Here is a 13,481-nt window from a genome sequence, read left to right as displayed (position 1 = left end):
TCATATTCGTTACATGGCGCGCGTTACCCCAACATCGTATGTACAGTCACCGCTATTCCTTTAGATATGTGCTGCTATTGGATGGTGAGCCGTTGCCGCTCTGCCTCGTATGGCTTCTTGCCTTACTGTAGTATCCACAGGTACCATTTATTTCGCGTAAGCATTTTTGCTCAGTTATCTCTTCCGCTAACCGCACAAAACGTGAAACTGTCCTAGGTCCCTTGTTGTACTCAACATGCTCCACGTCGTTTTCACATGGTTCTCTGTGAGTTTACTATGACTGTGTACGCGATCTTATGGTCTGATCATTGCAATTTAACTATAGATTCTGTCTCCAGAAGACGGCGGTCCGAGTTACATAGCGTTGTTCACCGAACCGTGCGTAGCGGCTAGCACCATCATCTGCGCCGCTTCATCCACTGATTCTGTGTGCACTCCTGTCAGCATGACTGCGGTGCTTACATCGCGCTTCTTGCTCGACCTGCAGGAAGTGAACCAACGGGCCATAGGGCGGTACTCCAGCGGTACCCAATCAATCTCCTTAACATCGAGCTTCGCCCCGAAATTCATCAGCTCCCTCGGCTCCCACATATTCCCTGAAGAGGACGACACTGATACCGTGTTAAGTCTATCGATGTTCACCATTCCCTCAGTGACGTCCTACAATCTCGATCTGCCTGCTTACACGGAGAGAGGCTTGTCGAGTGCCGATCCCTTCGCTGATCGAGCCGCGACCCCTCAATGTCGCGATGGGGCGAAGTCCGTGTGCGTCGAGGACGGAGAAGTCTGCTGGGCGATCTAAGCGTCTTTGTATGATGTCGTTTTTGTACTATACTACAATTTGGAAGATGTACCGTATCGTGCCGTCGCTCCGTACATCCGCAAATGAATGTCTACGAGCGCAGGAAGACGATAGTAGGGGCGGGCTGCCAGCCGTTAGCGTTGTCGTTGACGAAGTACGGCCTACAGGGACGCGCCCATGGTGTCCCGCAAGATTCGCGACGGGTAGCAATACCGTTCATCGAGGCTGGATCACCACGCTGCCACCATTTGCCCTGTGTGTTACAAGGTACTCTTCAAGCTCAGCAATACACAGCATGCCAACAACGTCCCCACTCCAAAGTGAACCGCCTTTGTCCACCAGGTCTTTGGCAGCCCTCCCTGGCGGAGTCTTTGTACGGCATTGGGTAGCTGCTCAACATCGGTTGCCTCAAGTTCGCTTAGCATCACGGCTCCGCCATCAGTCGCAACGCCCCTGGACATGTACCAGTCGAAAAGGACATCAAGCAGCTGGCCGCCGTCGAGGAAGGGCAGGGGAAGGAGGTTAAAGAAGTAGAGGGAGAGGGAGAGCGTCTTGAGGTACCTGCGTCGCGCGTGGGCCGATCAGCCGAACGGTTAGAATGCTGATTGGAGTCGGTCTCGAGGAGCTATGGTACGCACAGGAAGAGGTTATCCCAGAGAACGGGGAGACCTATGGGCAGCACCTCGTAGCTGGGCAGCCAGTCGCCGACCTCAACTATACGGGCCCCGCAGACGTCAGCAACCAGTGCTGCAGCATGTGGTAAGCAAGGACAGACAACAGACGACAGACCTTCATGCAGGATCTCCGACGTGTCTCCCTGCCACACAAGCCTCCGCTCAACATCGTCCGCTTCCCTCCCGTCCCGAAGCCACGGAGGGAGATGCATCGTGAGCGACACGAGCTCCTGGTCTCCGCGCGGCCGATTGCAGAGCTGGCCGTGGCCGCAGTCGACGACAGACGAGCAACGGCGCGTGTCGGGAGCATCGAGGAAGAGCAGGGGGTCGACGCATCGTTCGAAGGAGGGGTCGGCGATGGGCGCGAAGCAGGATTGCCCCATGAATACTTCTGATGATGAGGGTCGCGTGATACAGCAGGTGGCGTTTTGCACTGTGCGGAATGGCACGTCATGGCACATCATCATACGAGATACTATGTAGAAGAGAGTGTATGCATACCTGCGAACCAAGCCTCGTCTGTGCACCACCCGAGGGTAGGGGCCGGCCCGTCCCGCTTGTTTGATAGAAGGGACTCCCACCGGCTCGGGGCGCCTTGGGGGCCATCGAGGGTGTCGTCTCCGACCTTGTAAACCACCGAACCGACGGGCAGATGGCCGTATAACGGCGAGCTCTGGTGTTGGATGGGTTAGCATGAATGAATGCAAGGGCTGAATGATCGGCGGCCAACCTCGTCGATGTGTATAACAACCCGCCCGTATGCGGTAACATCTTGGTATCCCAATACTGTCCAGACGTGATAGGAGACGTTCGTCCATGCAATGCCGGATAGGAACAGCCAAAAGAGTAGGTTATGATACGCTCCGGCGGAAATGAGGCGGAGACGTGAACGCGGCGGCAGGGACTCGGTCTCTCCAGCAGCAAATGAGACGAAAGCGGACGGCAGGATGAAGGTGAGCCCGAGACCAGCCGAACCTAATACAACGGAGTCTCTGTGGGTCGATTGTCACTTCGGCCTCGCAGTCAACCTAAACAGTAGTGATACGCACAGAGCGGCGGCAACGGCATGTCCTGCTTCATGAATGAGTTGCGTCGCTGACAGGGCGGCAAAAAGGATGGGAAGATGGTGGAGAGGAGTTGTGACACCCGGGATCTAGCTCACAGGACGACACGGTAAGCGGTCGCTTTGGCTCTCGAGGTACGGGGAGGGCTGGCTAACTCTTCTCGGAAGTACCCACGGAGAAGATAGGAGGGCATCATCCAATACTTACAATGAGCTGCAAAGGTGCGTCTTGCGAACTACTCTCGGACGAGAGCAAAGTCTCGCCAAACAGCTCCTCTCTCTTGTGGAGGGTACGAGGAGCGGAAGAGATCGGTGTCTGGATCACATGTGCAGAGGAGACGAGGTGTAGAGTCGTCCAAAGCAGCAACAATACTGACCCCAGCATGCCCAATACTCCCAGCAAACTTCCTGCATCGTACGCGAAACCCAGCAGACGCTTCCACCGGCTATGCTTCAGCCTCGCGGCGAAGTGTTGGTGGACATTGTTGAATGCAGTGGAGTAGACTCCTATATGGAATTTGCTGAGCGTGATACGGGTTGTGCGAGATCTGAGCAGCTCGCAGGATAGTGACTTCGTTGAAGACGTCGGAGCGGGTAAGAACGCTGCGTTTGATGTCCGTCGTCGCCGGTAGTGACGCAAGGCATAGAGAACGGCCCAGAACAGAGAAAGCGAAAAGAGAAAGTGTTGTAGGCGTCCCACCATTACTGCAGCAACCGTGGTATTAACGGGATCATCGTAGGTGACAGCGAAGATGGACCGAGTTCGACGGCCGCTGGGGAAATTGGACGCTGATACTCCTCTAGACGCCTGCAGAGAGCCGCATATGCTAAGCGCCGCTGGGAGTACCTTGATCTCCAGGGTCGGTCGACTCAGTGTACTTACGCACATGTTGACTTCGAGTCAATTGATCTTCTCGCCCAGCTGAACCAAAATGACTAGCAGTGCTATGCAGAGTAGGCAGTACATTGTATCATTCTTATCGCCCGCCCAAGAACCCATCTGCCAGTGTCATGTCTGATGGCGACGACGGTTCCATTGGCCTACCCACGCAATTGGCGTACAGTATCGAGTTTGTCCGAGAGCTGAACGTCAACCTTCTGTACTTCCAGAGGTATGTCATCTCGGGTTTCTTCTTGGTACTCTCCATCAGTTCATTACATTTGCACAGACAGTTGTCTGCTTCGTAGTATAGGCCACAGCACGTCTCGCTCTGCCTCGGGATGTATGTAGATTGTGCCTGCGTACGTCGTCCGTTGCTAAGTTCCTGATAGTATCTGGACATCCTCCAGCCCATCTCTCTCCACTTGTGGCGGGAGAGGTGTTCGTGAGACATTTGTAGCTCCTGAGTCGACGCGCCCATGCTTCTAGGTCGTCATGTCCTGCGCCCGCAGTGGTACAAGGTACTGCATCGTTGAGCATTCTGAAATGATGGTGGTTGCCCTCTCGGAAGAGCCGGGGTCATTGTGAAAGTGCATTAAGGGAGTGACAGCATAGGGATGGTGAGTAAATCTCCCTGCACTCCTGACATTGTTTCACCTCCCGAGTAGAAACGATTGTTGACCTACTTCCGCAATGTCTTCTCCTGCCGGGCTAGATCCCGCGACCATCATTGCGGTATTCAGTAGCATGTGAGTCTCCTACCACTCGATGTATCTCCTACTTCGGGGCTCATACGGGATACTTGTACAGTCGCATTGCTAACAACACGGGTGTTGCGGGCTTGAGTGGGTTGTTCACAGACATACCGGGCGAAGAAAGACTAACTTTGTGCCCAGCTTTTCTCGTGTTTGACTACTTGATCACGTTCGCCCAGGAGGTAGAATTTTTTTGGAAGCCTAAGCTGAGCGGGGCAGGGGTTATCTTCCTGCTCAACCGTTACATCGTCCTGGTCACTATGCTGCTCAATGTTTCTGGGGTAGTTTTCACGGCACCAGCGCATGTACGTAGATTCCACATCTTTGCAGACGTTGCTCGGCTGACTAGAAGCGACAGAGGTATGTCTCCTTTGATGTACGGCTCTGGAGGACCGACATCGATCCGCGACAGCTGCGACGCTCTGACAATTGTAACGAATGTATTTGCCATGTTGCAGTACATTCCTTGGGCAGGTGAGCATATTCTCTATCTGATGGGATGCGGCGCTAAGGCGGGAGTAGTTTTTGCTGCGAAACGTGCCTCGGCACTCAGTTCTAAGAACCTGCTGTTCACTGCTTGGGTCCTCCTCCTGTCCTTTGTGCCGGTGGCATTGAACAGCGTAAGGCGCAGGCTGCTCCTCACAATATCGAAGATAACATCGTGCGGCCCTCGATATAGCTCCAGTTTATATTCGGTCTTCATGGGGAGGTCGATCCTGTCTTTGGGTGTGTGATCATCGACCCCATTAACCCAGATCTGAGCCAGAAGTAAGTGCACTTCCTGTTGCGGTAATGTTCACTCCTCACCTTTTCGCAGATGTGTGTAAATTGCTCCTCGACTCAGCCCACGGCGCTCTCTTCCTCACTATTGCTCGCCAGTGACTGTCATCTCGCGCTCCTGCCTGATTGTAGCGGATCTGTGTCTTGTCATCGCGACTTGGATTGCAGTCTCTCGGACCGTGAAGTTACGGACGCTCGCGACGGACGACACGCCGACGTTCGGAGCCGTACTCCTAAGGGACGGTGAGTGTAGATTGGATCATCTTGGTATGCCTTCGTGCTCAATTTGCTTATGGATCTGCAGGCGTTATGTACTTTGTGTGAGCGGGTGTCGCCTTACGATGAATATGCAAATAGAACGTGAACTGACAAAGCCAATCCTCCAACCAGTGCGCTGCTCTTCTTAAACGTCCTCCATCTGACATTAACAATGTTATCTGTGAGCACACATTCGTACATACGGACAAGCACCGCAATCAACTCGACCCGCGCAGTTCGATGTGGCTTTCCAGAATGCCAGTTACGTGGTTCAATTCGTTCATCCGTAAGTCCCTCTATACCACTCTGAATCACAGATTGAAACACGCAACGATCTCAGGATCACCGGAATACTGGTTTCTCGCTTCCTTCTCGACCTTCAGTCTACGAACCATCAAGTTATGCACTTGGATTCGGCCTCGAGCCCTGTGGAAACGGTCGTCTTCGGTCGGGCTGTGTTCTCACTTGAGACCAGGGGATCCGTCCGATCCAACCGGAGCAACTATACCGAGAGCTTCTATTTGGACGATGCGTCTGTTGATAGCCCTTTGGAGAAGCTGGCTTCTCGCGGTAGGGCAGAGGACTTGGAGGTGGGACCGTGGCGGACGGAGAAGGAGTGATCAATGGAATGGCGGAGGGCCCCGGCGGATGGAGTTCAGTGTATTCTGCACGGTATGTACGGAGCTTCGCCTACCGCGAAGGACAACCTATTCAAACCTTCATTTTAGTACGAAACCCCCGCTTGTATTTGTAGAAGGTATATAGGAGTAGAATGATGCAGCGCCCGACTCGGGGTCCGTCATGACTCGTGAACGACATCCTGATGCGTCTAGCCGAATCATTACCTTGCATCCTCTCTCATGTCGCCCGCCTCTTTGGCTTGGCATCGATGCCGATAGTTTCGTGAAGGACGGAAGCCCTAATGGGAAGACAGGTAGTCTCGACTCTCGGCTCCGGACGTTCTACAGCCCTCTCTGCCCCGGCACTCGATGCTTCGCTACCCTCAGCAAGCCTTTGGACGGATTAGGAAGGAGGATTGATGGAAAGGATCGTGAATGGACTTTGAAGAGGGGGAAACGAGCGCCCGGTATAGACTGTAAGCGCTAGAATGGGAACGAGACTAGAAGATAGGTGGCTCAGCACAACTATCCTCAGGGGCTTCCGATATCATTCTCCCTCGCGCTATCCAAGGACAAGGTATCGTGGCCAGAACGCCAACTTACTCTACTGTCAAATCAGGTGTCCCGAAATCGTGGTATTGTTTGCATGCGGGAGGAGGGGGCTTATCACGATGGTGACGCTCCACCCAGGCATGAGGCCGTGAAGACGGCGGGTCTTGCGTGTATCGCATCGCACACTGATGTTGTATGAATCTCTCCCGGGGGTCCTGACGAGCGTGCACGCTCTGGGGATCGGTGTCTAGCCGACTGCTAATCAGCGTGCCTACATCCCGATCATGCTGGATGACTCACTTGGCCCGGGTGCCCGACGGTATGGTGCGTTGGTTTATTGCATCTTCATAGGGTAACCGCGAGCTATGTAACGGTGCGGCCTCAACACTGACTCCTTTAGGTTCCCAGAGCAGAAAAGTCTAGCAAAGACCTTCAAGGACAGGACGGGAATGTGGCCCGGAGCTAGCTATGGCATTGGCTTGAAGAGCATGTCAAACGCTGAAAGTGACTGGTCATGACTAGTCTTCTCCACTCCGCTGGGTCGCTTAGCTTGCTCCTATATGTCTTAACTCCAGTCACAGCCGTTCCTATGGAGGGGATATGCGAGTTTAGCTAGACCACTACAGATGTATTGTAGTCGAGCGAGTCGTTGGACCGCTCAGGGATCCGATTGGGCTACCTCTTGCAGGAAGAGCGATGAAAAAGCAACGACCATATGGTGAAGAACGAAAGGTCTGAACCATGGAGATTAAAGAAACCAAATGACCTTATATGATGTGCTTGCTTTTCGTACTTAGTAACTCAACGCCAGGGCCGGTACCTTGACAGGCGCGGCGGTCGCAGATGCATTTGCCTGCGACCGGCCACGGATCATGATGGTGTGCTGTACATGACGCATGTGTCACCGCCCACACCTCAATATTTGAATGTCGCAAGAGTCTTGAGGCATATCGCATCATGTGGGTGGCATTTCGCGACAGGTCGAGTCATAGTTCAGCGTCTAATATTTTAGCCGGTCGTGGTCCGCGGTATATGAACCCGCTCGCCGTGTTCGCGTTCATTCAACTGGTCTGCATCTACGACTGTCCACCTGTTCAAAAGCCCTCCAGCTCCCTCAATACCGCATATTGAACGCTTTGCATACAATGCCCCTCCTCAGCATCATGAAGGCCCCTGTCTACGTGACGCTTCCGTCCGTAACTACCGCGGAGCACTCGCTTGCGAGGTACGCACCACATCCCACAAACATGACTGACTGTCGGCTGACCTTGAGACATCGCCCTTGAAGCTTCATCACCATCTCGGTTGACGCGCCTGCCGTGGTCGGGTGAATCAGTGACGAGGTATGGACCGTCAGCCCTCGAGCACACTGTCTTTGATTGACCCTCGACCCACAGAATGCCCTTAGCAGCCACCATGCCGCTCTGAATCTAGGTTTCCCCGTCCAATTGGCCAATGGAGGTCGCAACGTGAATATCGCGAGCGACGCCCCCAACTTCGACTCCGACCCTGACCCCGACGTCGACGCGAATGTGACTGCGCTCTACACTTCAGTCGTTCGCGCTACAGACTCGCACTCGTCGAACGGCGACTCGGACGTCGTCCCCGCTGTTATCGCTGTGGCGGTCTTCGTTGTCTGCGTGTTAGCGATCTTGAAGATCCTGCAGATAATCCGCGCAAACCGCCTCGCGGCCTCCGACGCGGATTTGGAGCTCGCGGTGCCACGCATGTGGGAAGTTTCTCCCCACCGTGCGCAGGGACCGCTTTTCGAAGGCAGGTGGAACGAGATCATGGTAAGCTTGCGATGTATCTTCTACAATCCAGCATATTCAAAGCTAGCCCCTACCTACAGCCCCTCGTCGCGCAAGGACGCACTGAAGGCAGCGCTGGGCTATCTCGCCACATGTCGCTTGCTACTGAGGGTCCTGGGACCCCGATCGGTCGTCGTGCCAGCGACGATAGCGGTTTGGAGCTCCTTCCATTGAGCATAGAAAGAATGGCTACTCCGTCCGTCGACGGGGAGCTTCACCTTCCTGCTCAGGTCGCGGTTGTCATTGCCATGCCAAGCCCCAACGATCCTATCTCGATCCGCCAGTGCCAATCTCCTATTCCGACTGCGCTCTTTATCGGAGTAGCAGACGTCTAGTATCCGTTAGCCACTTTGTACCGAAGTTGTTGCCCTCGAAAGTCGAATACAATACACCCGTTGTTGTGCCTTGTTTCCCACGTTTGTCCTTGAACCGCAGTCATCGGAAAATCGAATGACACTGCTCAACAATGTTGTCTGTGGCAGAGATGGGCGAGGGACTGATGACACCGGGGGTCAAGCGTGAGAGAGTCTATGGTTTCCCTACCGATTGCATGTCATAACTTCAGGCATTGTAGAATTCACTAGAGCCAGAACTCTGGAAACTGAAATAGAGAGAAAGCCTGAGCCATTAGAAGAAGTCACCGCTGCCGACTTTCGGGGTCCTGGGGTCAAGCACATCTCTGGTCTGTGGTTGGTGAGTGGGACATATTCACCACAAGTAACTCTAACTCCATCCAAGATGGTCAAGGGTACAAAAAGGACCACCGCAGGGGTCGAACCTGCAATCTCCTGATTACTCACTCGTAGTCAGACGCGTTGCCATTACGCCAGGCGGCCCATACAATAGGTTCCCTCACGTCAACTATGACTGCACGCAGTAGCCACGGACACTGATTCGTTTCAGCCGTTACGTCGATTGGCGGCACCACGATGAAGCATGCCGGCCATCACGACGAGACACACAGGTGTCGAATTTCCGAGGTCTCAGTAACGTCTTCGGTATGCTGTCTCGCTGTTACGGCATAGCTGTGGGCATTCTGTTCGTCTTTACAAGCCGATTTCTGATTCGAGTTGTGTTGCCAACAGGACCTTCCACCCTCCCACTCGTCTAGGTGCAGTGCTTACGACATACAAGACGTCTTCCGCGCTTGCGCTCGCGAAGTAGATCGCTGCCCAACCGTCAGTCTTGAACGATATAGTCAAGTCACATGGTGAGCTTCGGCCATCTACGTAGGTGTCAATTGATAATCCGCTTGAACCTCGAACTCCATGCTGAGTCGGCGACTTGGCTTCGCGGATTTCCTTCGGCTCGCTCTTTTGGCCGATCGACCCGGACAGGATTCCCTTCATACGTGACATATTTGTCCGTCCCAAGCCGACCTGTTCAGATCGCATAACATCGGTGATGCTGGTCATGAGCGACGGAGTGCACTGTGCTGAGGAAATCCTGGTGGAGGTGCAGAAGAAATTTGCCCAGTGCGGACATGCCCTTCTGGCCGACTGGATTCCTCAGCAAGCGCTTCTTGAGAACCTGGTGCGTAAGCTCGTGAGGCTCGCGTCTGCATTCTCGCGGCCCTGACTCAGACATACGCAGGCGACTGGATGGTATTTTTCGCGTTCAGATCGCAATGTTGGCGTCCCGACTTACGTATGCCCGGTCGGGATCGCTAGCAAAATTCATGGGTTATCATACAATGTCTTCCAGCCTTCGTTGGCTATCAGCGCCGACTAGCCGGTGAACGCCATACACCTTACGGAGCGACCCGGGGTCGCATATGAACTAATCGAAGTCAGGCACGGCGTTGGCGCGGGAGGACGCCATCGGCACAGTTGACGCTGTCAAGGCAGAGATGCGCGACGTCCTTGACCGTGCCTTCGGCGAGGACGGGGCCGAGAAGCATGCTAAGCCCCAAGAACCGCGAAGGAAACTTCAGTCAGCATGGTCGGAGGAAGGAGTGGCATGGCCCGAGGTGGACACCTTCTTGGACGATTGGTGAAGGGTGCGTGCATGTATCTTGGTGTTAATGCGGCGCCACAGCTACGACCTGGGTGGCGTTCCGTACCATAATTAGCGATGGGACCGGCGCACCTCTTTGGAACAAACTTTCTACATGGGGATTCAATGAGGACCCTTGTGAATCGTTCGTAACGAGCGGTCCGACTCTATTGCTAACCAAGAAGTTCCGTGGCTCGGCTAGCCGAACCATCGCGTCACATCGGACACAGCAGGCTTTCATGGCAATACCCGCGTACGTCACACATGCGACGAGGTGTTCGAGATTACTATTACTCATGATGTAAATCCAGTCTTGTCGGTCAAGCCTACCAACTAGTTACATGTTGTTCGCAAAATGGGGTCGAATTAATACTAGGCTAGTAAACCATTACCACTCTCGCAGCGCACTTGGTATTGATCCTTTAGTTCAAGGAGTTTGTGGGACGCTTAAAGGGAGGCGTCGTTTCCTCAAACCGGCATTACTCGGTCATCGGTACCGACCTATACCGGTCTGATATATTCCTCTTCCCCCGATGTAGCATCCCGATTACATCCCTTACCAACTATACCTATACAACGGACTTCACATAATGAGGAGCGGCATTCAAGGGGGCTTTGCAGGTACAAATACTCTGACATGGAGATGGGGGCATCTTCCCTCGTCTCCCTTCCCCGTTTCTCGGTGGACATAACACCATGACCATAACTACAGGAAAACACTTTGTTGTTTTCCCCATGCAGATGTGGGGTATGTGCGATACTTATCCTCTCTTCGGCTGGGCAACACTGAGTGTATCATAGGCCATACCCGCACTATGTGCACCCTGGTTGCTCGCATGGCCAAACTAAGGAATGTCACCATAACGTTCTTCATCATCTCTGGATTCTATGACCGAGTCATGGCCGAGATTTCGCGGGAGTTCCTTCCTGGGGAAGAGTATCTGTCCGCCCGCATCAGGTACGAAGCGAGTGAGAAGAGATACGATTGACTAATTACGGTCAATCATGGATGTAGGGTGGTTGCTCTGCAACACAACAAAAGCGTGGCCATCACCAAAGACGTAGAGGCAGCATTTGAAGCCGCTTATGTTAAGATGTGCAACGGCGAACCGCTCACATGCGCCAAGACTGGGAAGGAGATTCCCGTCCATCCTATGCGGGTCAGCGTCGCAATCATCGACGTACGTTTTTTCTAGGTCTCAGTGAAGCTTTCCAGCCGATATTTATCGGATTATACCTTTGTACAGATGTTCATTCCAGATGCATTCGAGGCTGTTCGAAAGCACACTCCGGACACCGTAAAGGTCTTCGTTTGGGTACCGGTGGCGACCCATTCGTTTTTCTTCTACTGGGCGGAAGACCACGTGGATTCAGTGGAGGCCTCAGCTGCTCAGAGAGGAATCTCGTTCGAAGAGGCGGCCCGAGAGGTGAGCAAGCTCCCGATACTATGGTTACGCTCTGTTCACTGGCTGCCCTCCGCTTTCCAGATCGTGCAGCCATCTGGTAAGGTGATGCGATCCCCTTTGACCGGGGCCATATATGATTATGAACTACAACCTCAAGCGGTGTGTCTATTTGTCTGCATAGACGATAACATGACTTAAGTCACAGGATGCCTCTTCACAGTTCCCATTATGGTTTTCTGGTACCCTATTGAAAATAGCGAGGGTCATGCAGACTGCCCATGGAATGCTCACTTTCGATGCAGCCGAGTACGATCCGAAAACAGCGAAGGCGCTCAAGGCATGGTTCGGAAAGAGTTCGCGCAAAGCCTACTACGCCGGTCCGCTAATTCCGCAAGGGACGGAAAACACTTCGAGCGACCCGCGGGCCGATATTATACGGAAGTTTCTGGATGAGAAACTCGCATTATACGGCAAGCACTCGGTCGTCTATGTAGGGTCATATCTACAGCCTACTTCGAATAGCCATCACTAACAGATGGGTCTTGCATGTCAGGTGTCGTTCGGTTCACTGTTCTGGCCTACAGACACGAACAAACTTTGGGCGGTACTCGAGGTTCTCATGGAGAGGAATATCCCATTCGTATGTTCAGCTCTGCCTCAGTGAAGTTTTCCCCTTCTGACTTCTTGTATCTCTGATTGATTGCAGGTCATGAGCTGTGCTGCCGAGTTTGCGTCAGGGATACCTGAAACATTACAGGATAAGATAGCTCAGTTCGGTCACGCCATCGTGGCGGAATGGGTCCCTCAGCAGGCACTATTGGATCATCCGGTACATATTCTCTTGTATGCATATCTTCCGAGTAGAACTGAGTAGGTGGTCAGGCAACTGGCTGGTACCTTTCGCATGGCGGCCACAACAGTACCATCGAGTCGATCATGGCGGGCGTCCCAGCGTACGTACTCTCCCTTTAGTCTGCTTGCGTGCGCTTCTAAAATTTATGCACAGCATCGTGTGGCCCATTAGCGCAGACCAACCCGTCAACGCCATCTACCTCTCTGAGGATCTCGATGTCGCGTACGAGCTCATCGAGGTCCGAAACGGTACTGGGCTGGGCAAGTTACTCCGCAACGGGAGGGTGCCCGTGGGGACCATAGTCGCCGTCAAGGCCGAGATGAATAATGTCCTCAGCAGTGCGTTTGGGGAGGACGGTGCGCGGAAGCGGGCGAAGTTGCAGAGTCTGCGGAAGATCCTGCAGGCTTCTTGGAACGAGGAAGGAGTCGCTCGGCGCGAGGTGGAGGAATTTCTGGATGACCTGTGACAGACGTGAGCATGTTGAAGATCGTATGAGGGCATATGTAGAGAAGGATGGATAGACATGAGAAGTGCTCTTCGTGAGGCCTGTTGTCTGTGTGGTAGCATCATTGGGGTCTCGTTGTGAACGGTGGTAACTAAGGTATGGATCGTTTCATCCAGCAGCCGCTCCTTGGGCGAGGGAGGAGGGATTGTAGGACGCACCGTAAGCGGAGAGTCTAGAGACATTCGCAGCTCTGCCAGTTCTCGCGAAAGGTCACTGGGAGTGTGGTCCTTGCTATCCTACCCCGATGACCTCTCCAGACTATAGGATTGATCTCCACCACCTGGAGGGGTAGCTGGCGAGGCTCCTGGATGTGAAGTGGACGCCGGCGAGGTATGAGAATTGCAAGACTCCTCAACGAGGGAGGCTGTGCTCCCAACTAGGCCAGATCGTAAGTGCGCAATGGCACCAGTATCCCCCCTTCAACTCGAAAGCACAGCAGCAAGAGTATTGCGGATACGGTCATTACTACGTAAACCTAGCAGCGCGGAGCGCGCGAGACAAAGCATAGAGAGCGGAGAGCGGAATCG

General features: G+C 53.7%; 6 protein-coding genes and 1 non-coding gene across 7 annotated transcripts; 5 read left to right on the top strand and 2 right to left on the bottom strand.

Moving 5' to 3' along the window:
• Positions 1 to 235: 235 nt before the first annotated feature.
• DICSQDRAFT_172385 (uncharacterized protein) lies at positions 236 to 802 on the top strand (the record flags this gene model as incomplete). Its single annotated transcript, XM_007368122.1, has 3 exons — positions 236 to 265; positions 326 to 378; positions 445 to 802. The coding sequence occupies 3 exons, from the start codon at positions 236 to 238 to the stop codon at positions 800 to 802; spliced, it is 441 nt and encodes a 146-aa protein (XP_007368184.1).
• Positions 803 to 1,427: 625 nt separating this feature from the next.
• On the bottom strand, positions 1,428 to 3,242 carry DICSQDRAFT_65838 (uncharacterized protein; the record flags this gene model as incomplete). Its single annotated transcript, XM_007368121.1, has 6 exons — positions 1,428 to 1,516; positions 1,592 to 1,909; positions 1,978 to 2,149; positions 2,207 to 2,468; positions 2,526 to 2,629; positions 2,748 to 3,242. The coding sequence occupies 6 exons, from the start codon at positions 3,240 to 3,242 to the stop codon at positions 1,428 to 1,430; spliced, it is 1,440 nt and encodes a 479-aa protein (XP_007368183.1).
• An 870-nt stretch (positions 3,243 to 4,112) lies between these two features.
• On the top strand, positions 4,113 to 5,278 carry DICSQDRAFT_172383 (uncharacterized protein; the record flags this gene model as incomplete). Its single annotated transcript, XM_007368120.1, has 9 exons — positions 4,113 to 4,168; positions 4,230 to 4,264; positions 4,316 to 4,479; positions 4,533 to 4,550; positions 4,633 to 4,648; positions 4,697 to 4,794; positions 4,854 to 4,942; positions 5,019 to 5,197; positions 5,259 to 5,278. The coding sequence occupies 9 exons, from the start codon at positions 4,113 to 4,115 to the stop codon at positions 5,276 to 5,278; spliced, it is 675 nt and encodes a 224-aa protein (XP_007368182.1).
• A 2,251-nt stretch (positions 5,279 to 7,529) lies between these two features.
• Positions 7,530 to 8,530, top strand: DICSQDRAFT_172382 (uncharacterized protein; the record flags this gene model as incomplete). The annotated part of the gene is made up of 4 exons (XM_007368119.1): positions 7,530 to 7,609; positions 7,673 to 7,706; positions 7,782 to 8,177; positions 8,237 to 8,530. The coding sequence occupies 4 exons, from the start codon at positions 7,530 to 7,532 to the stop codon at positions 8,528 to 8,530; spliced, it is 804 nt and encodes a 267-aa protein (XP_007368181.1).
• Positions 8,531 to 8,952: 422 nt separating this feature from the next.
• DICSQDRAFT_t140 lies at positions 8,953 to 9,031 on the bottom strand. Its single transcript has one exon. It is a non-coding gene; the product is annotated as a tRNA-Arg (tRNA).
• A 577-nt stretch (positions 9,032 to 9,608) lies between these two features.
• Positions 9,609 to 10,191, top strand: DICSQDRAFT_172381 (uncharacterized protein; the record flags this gene model as incomplete). The annotated part of the gene is made up of 2 exons (XM_007368118.1): positions 9,609 to 9,732; positions 9,989 to 10,191. The coding sequence occupies 2 exons, from the start codon at positions 9,609 to 9,611 to the stop codon at positions 10,189 to 10,191; spliced, it is 327 nt and encodes a 108-aa protein (XP_007368180.1).
• A 695-nt stretch (positions 10,192 to 10,886) lies between these two features.
• On the top strand, positions 10,887 to 12,915 carry DICSQDRAFT_148701 (UDP-Glycosyltransferase/glycogen phosphorylase; the record flags this gene model as incomplete). Its single annotated transcript, XM_007368117.1, has 10 exons — positions 10,887 to 10,938; positions 10,992 to 11,148; positions 11,206 to 11,371; positions 11,438 to 11,617; positions 11,678 to 11,755; positions 11,817 to 12,086; positions 12,150 to 12,236; positions 12,303 to 12,425; positions 12,479 to 12,549; positions 12,603 to 12,915. 10 exons carry the CDS (start codon positions 10,887 to 10,889, stop codon positions 12,913 to 12,915), a joined length of 1,497 nt encoding a protein of 498 aa, XP_007368179.1.
• Between the last annotated feature and the right edge of the window lie 566 nt (positions 12,916 to 13,481).

This window comes from Dichomitus squalens (assembly GCF_000275845.1).
Source record: "Dichomitus squalens LYAD-421 SS1 unplaced genomic scaffold DICSQscaffold_32, whole genome shotgun sequence".
Taxonomy (NCBI): Eukaryota; Fungi; Basidiomycota; class Agaricomycetes; order Polyporales; family Polyporaceae; genus Dichomitus; species Dichomitus squalens.
The sequence above is the reverse complement of the archived record's forward strand: the minus strand, read 5'-3'. Positions and strand labels throughout refer to the sequence as shown.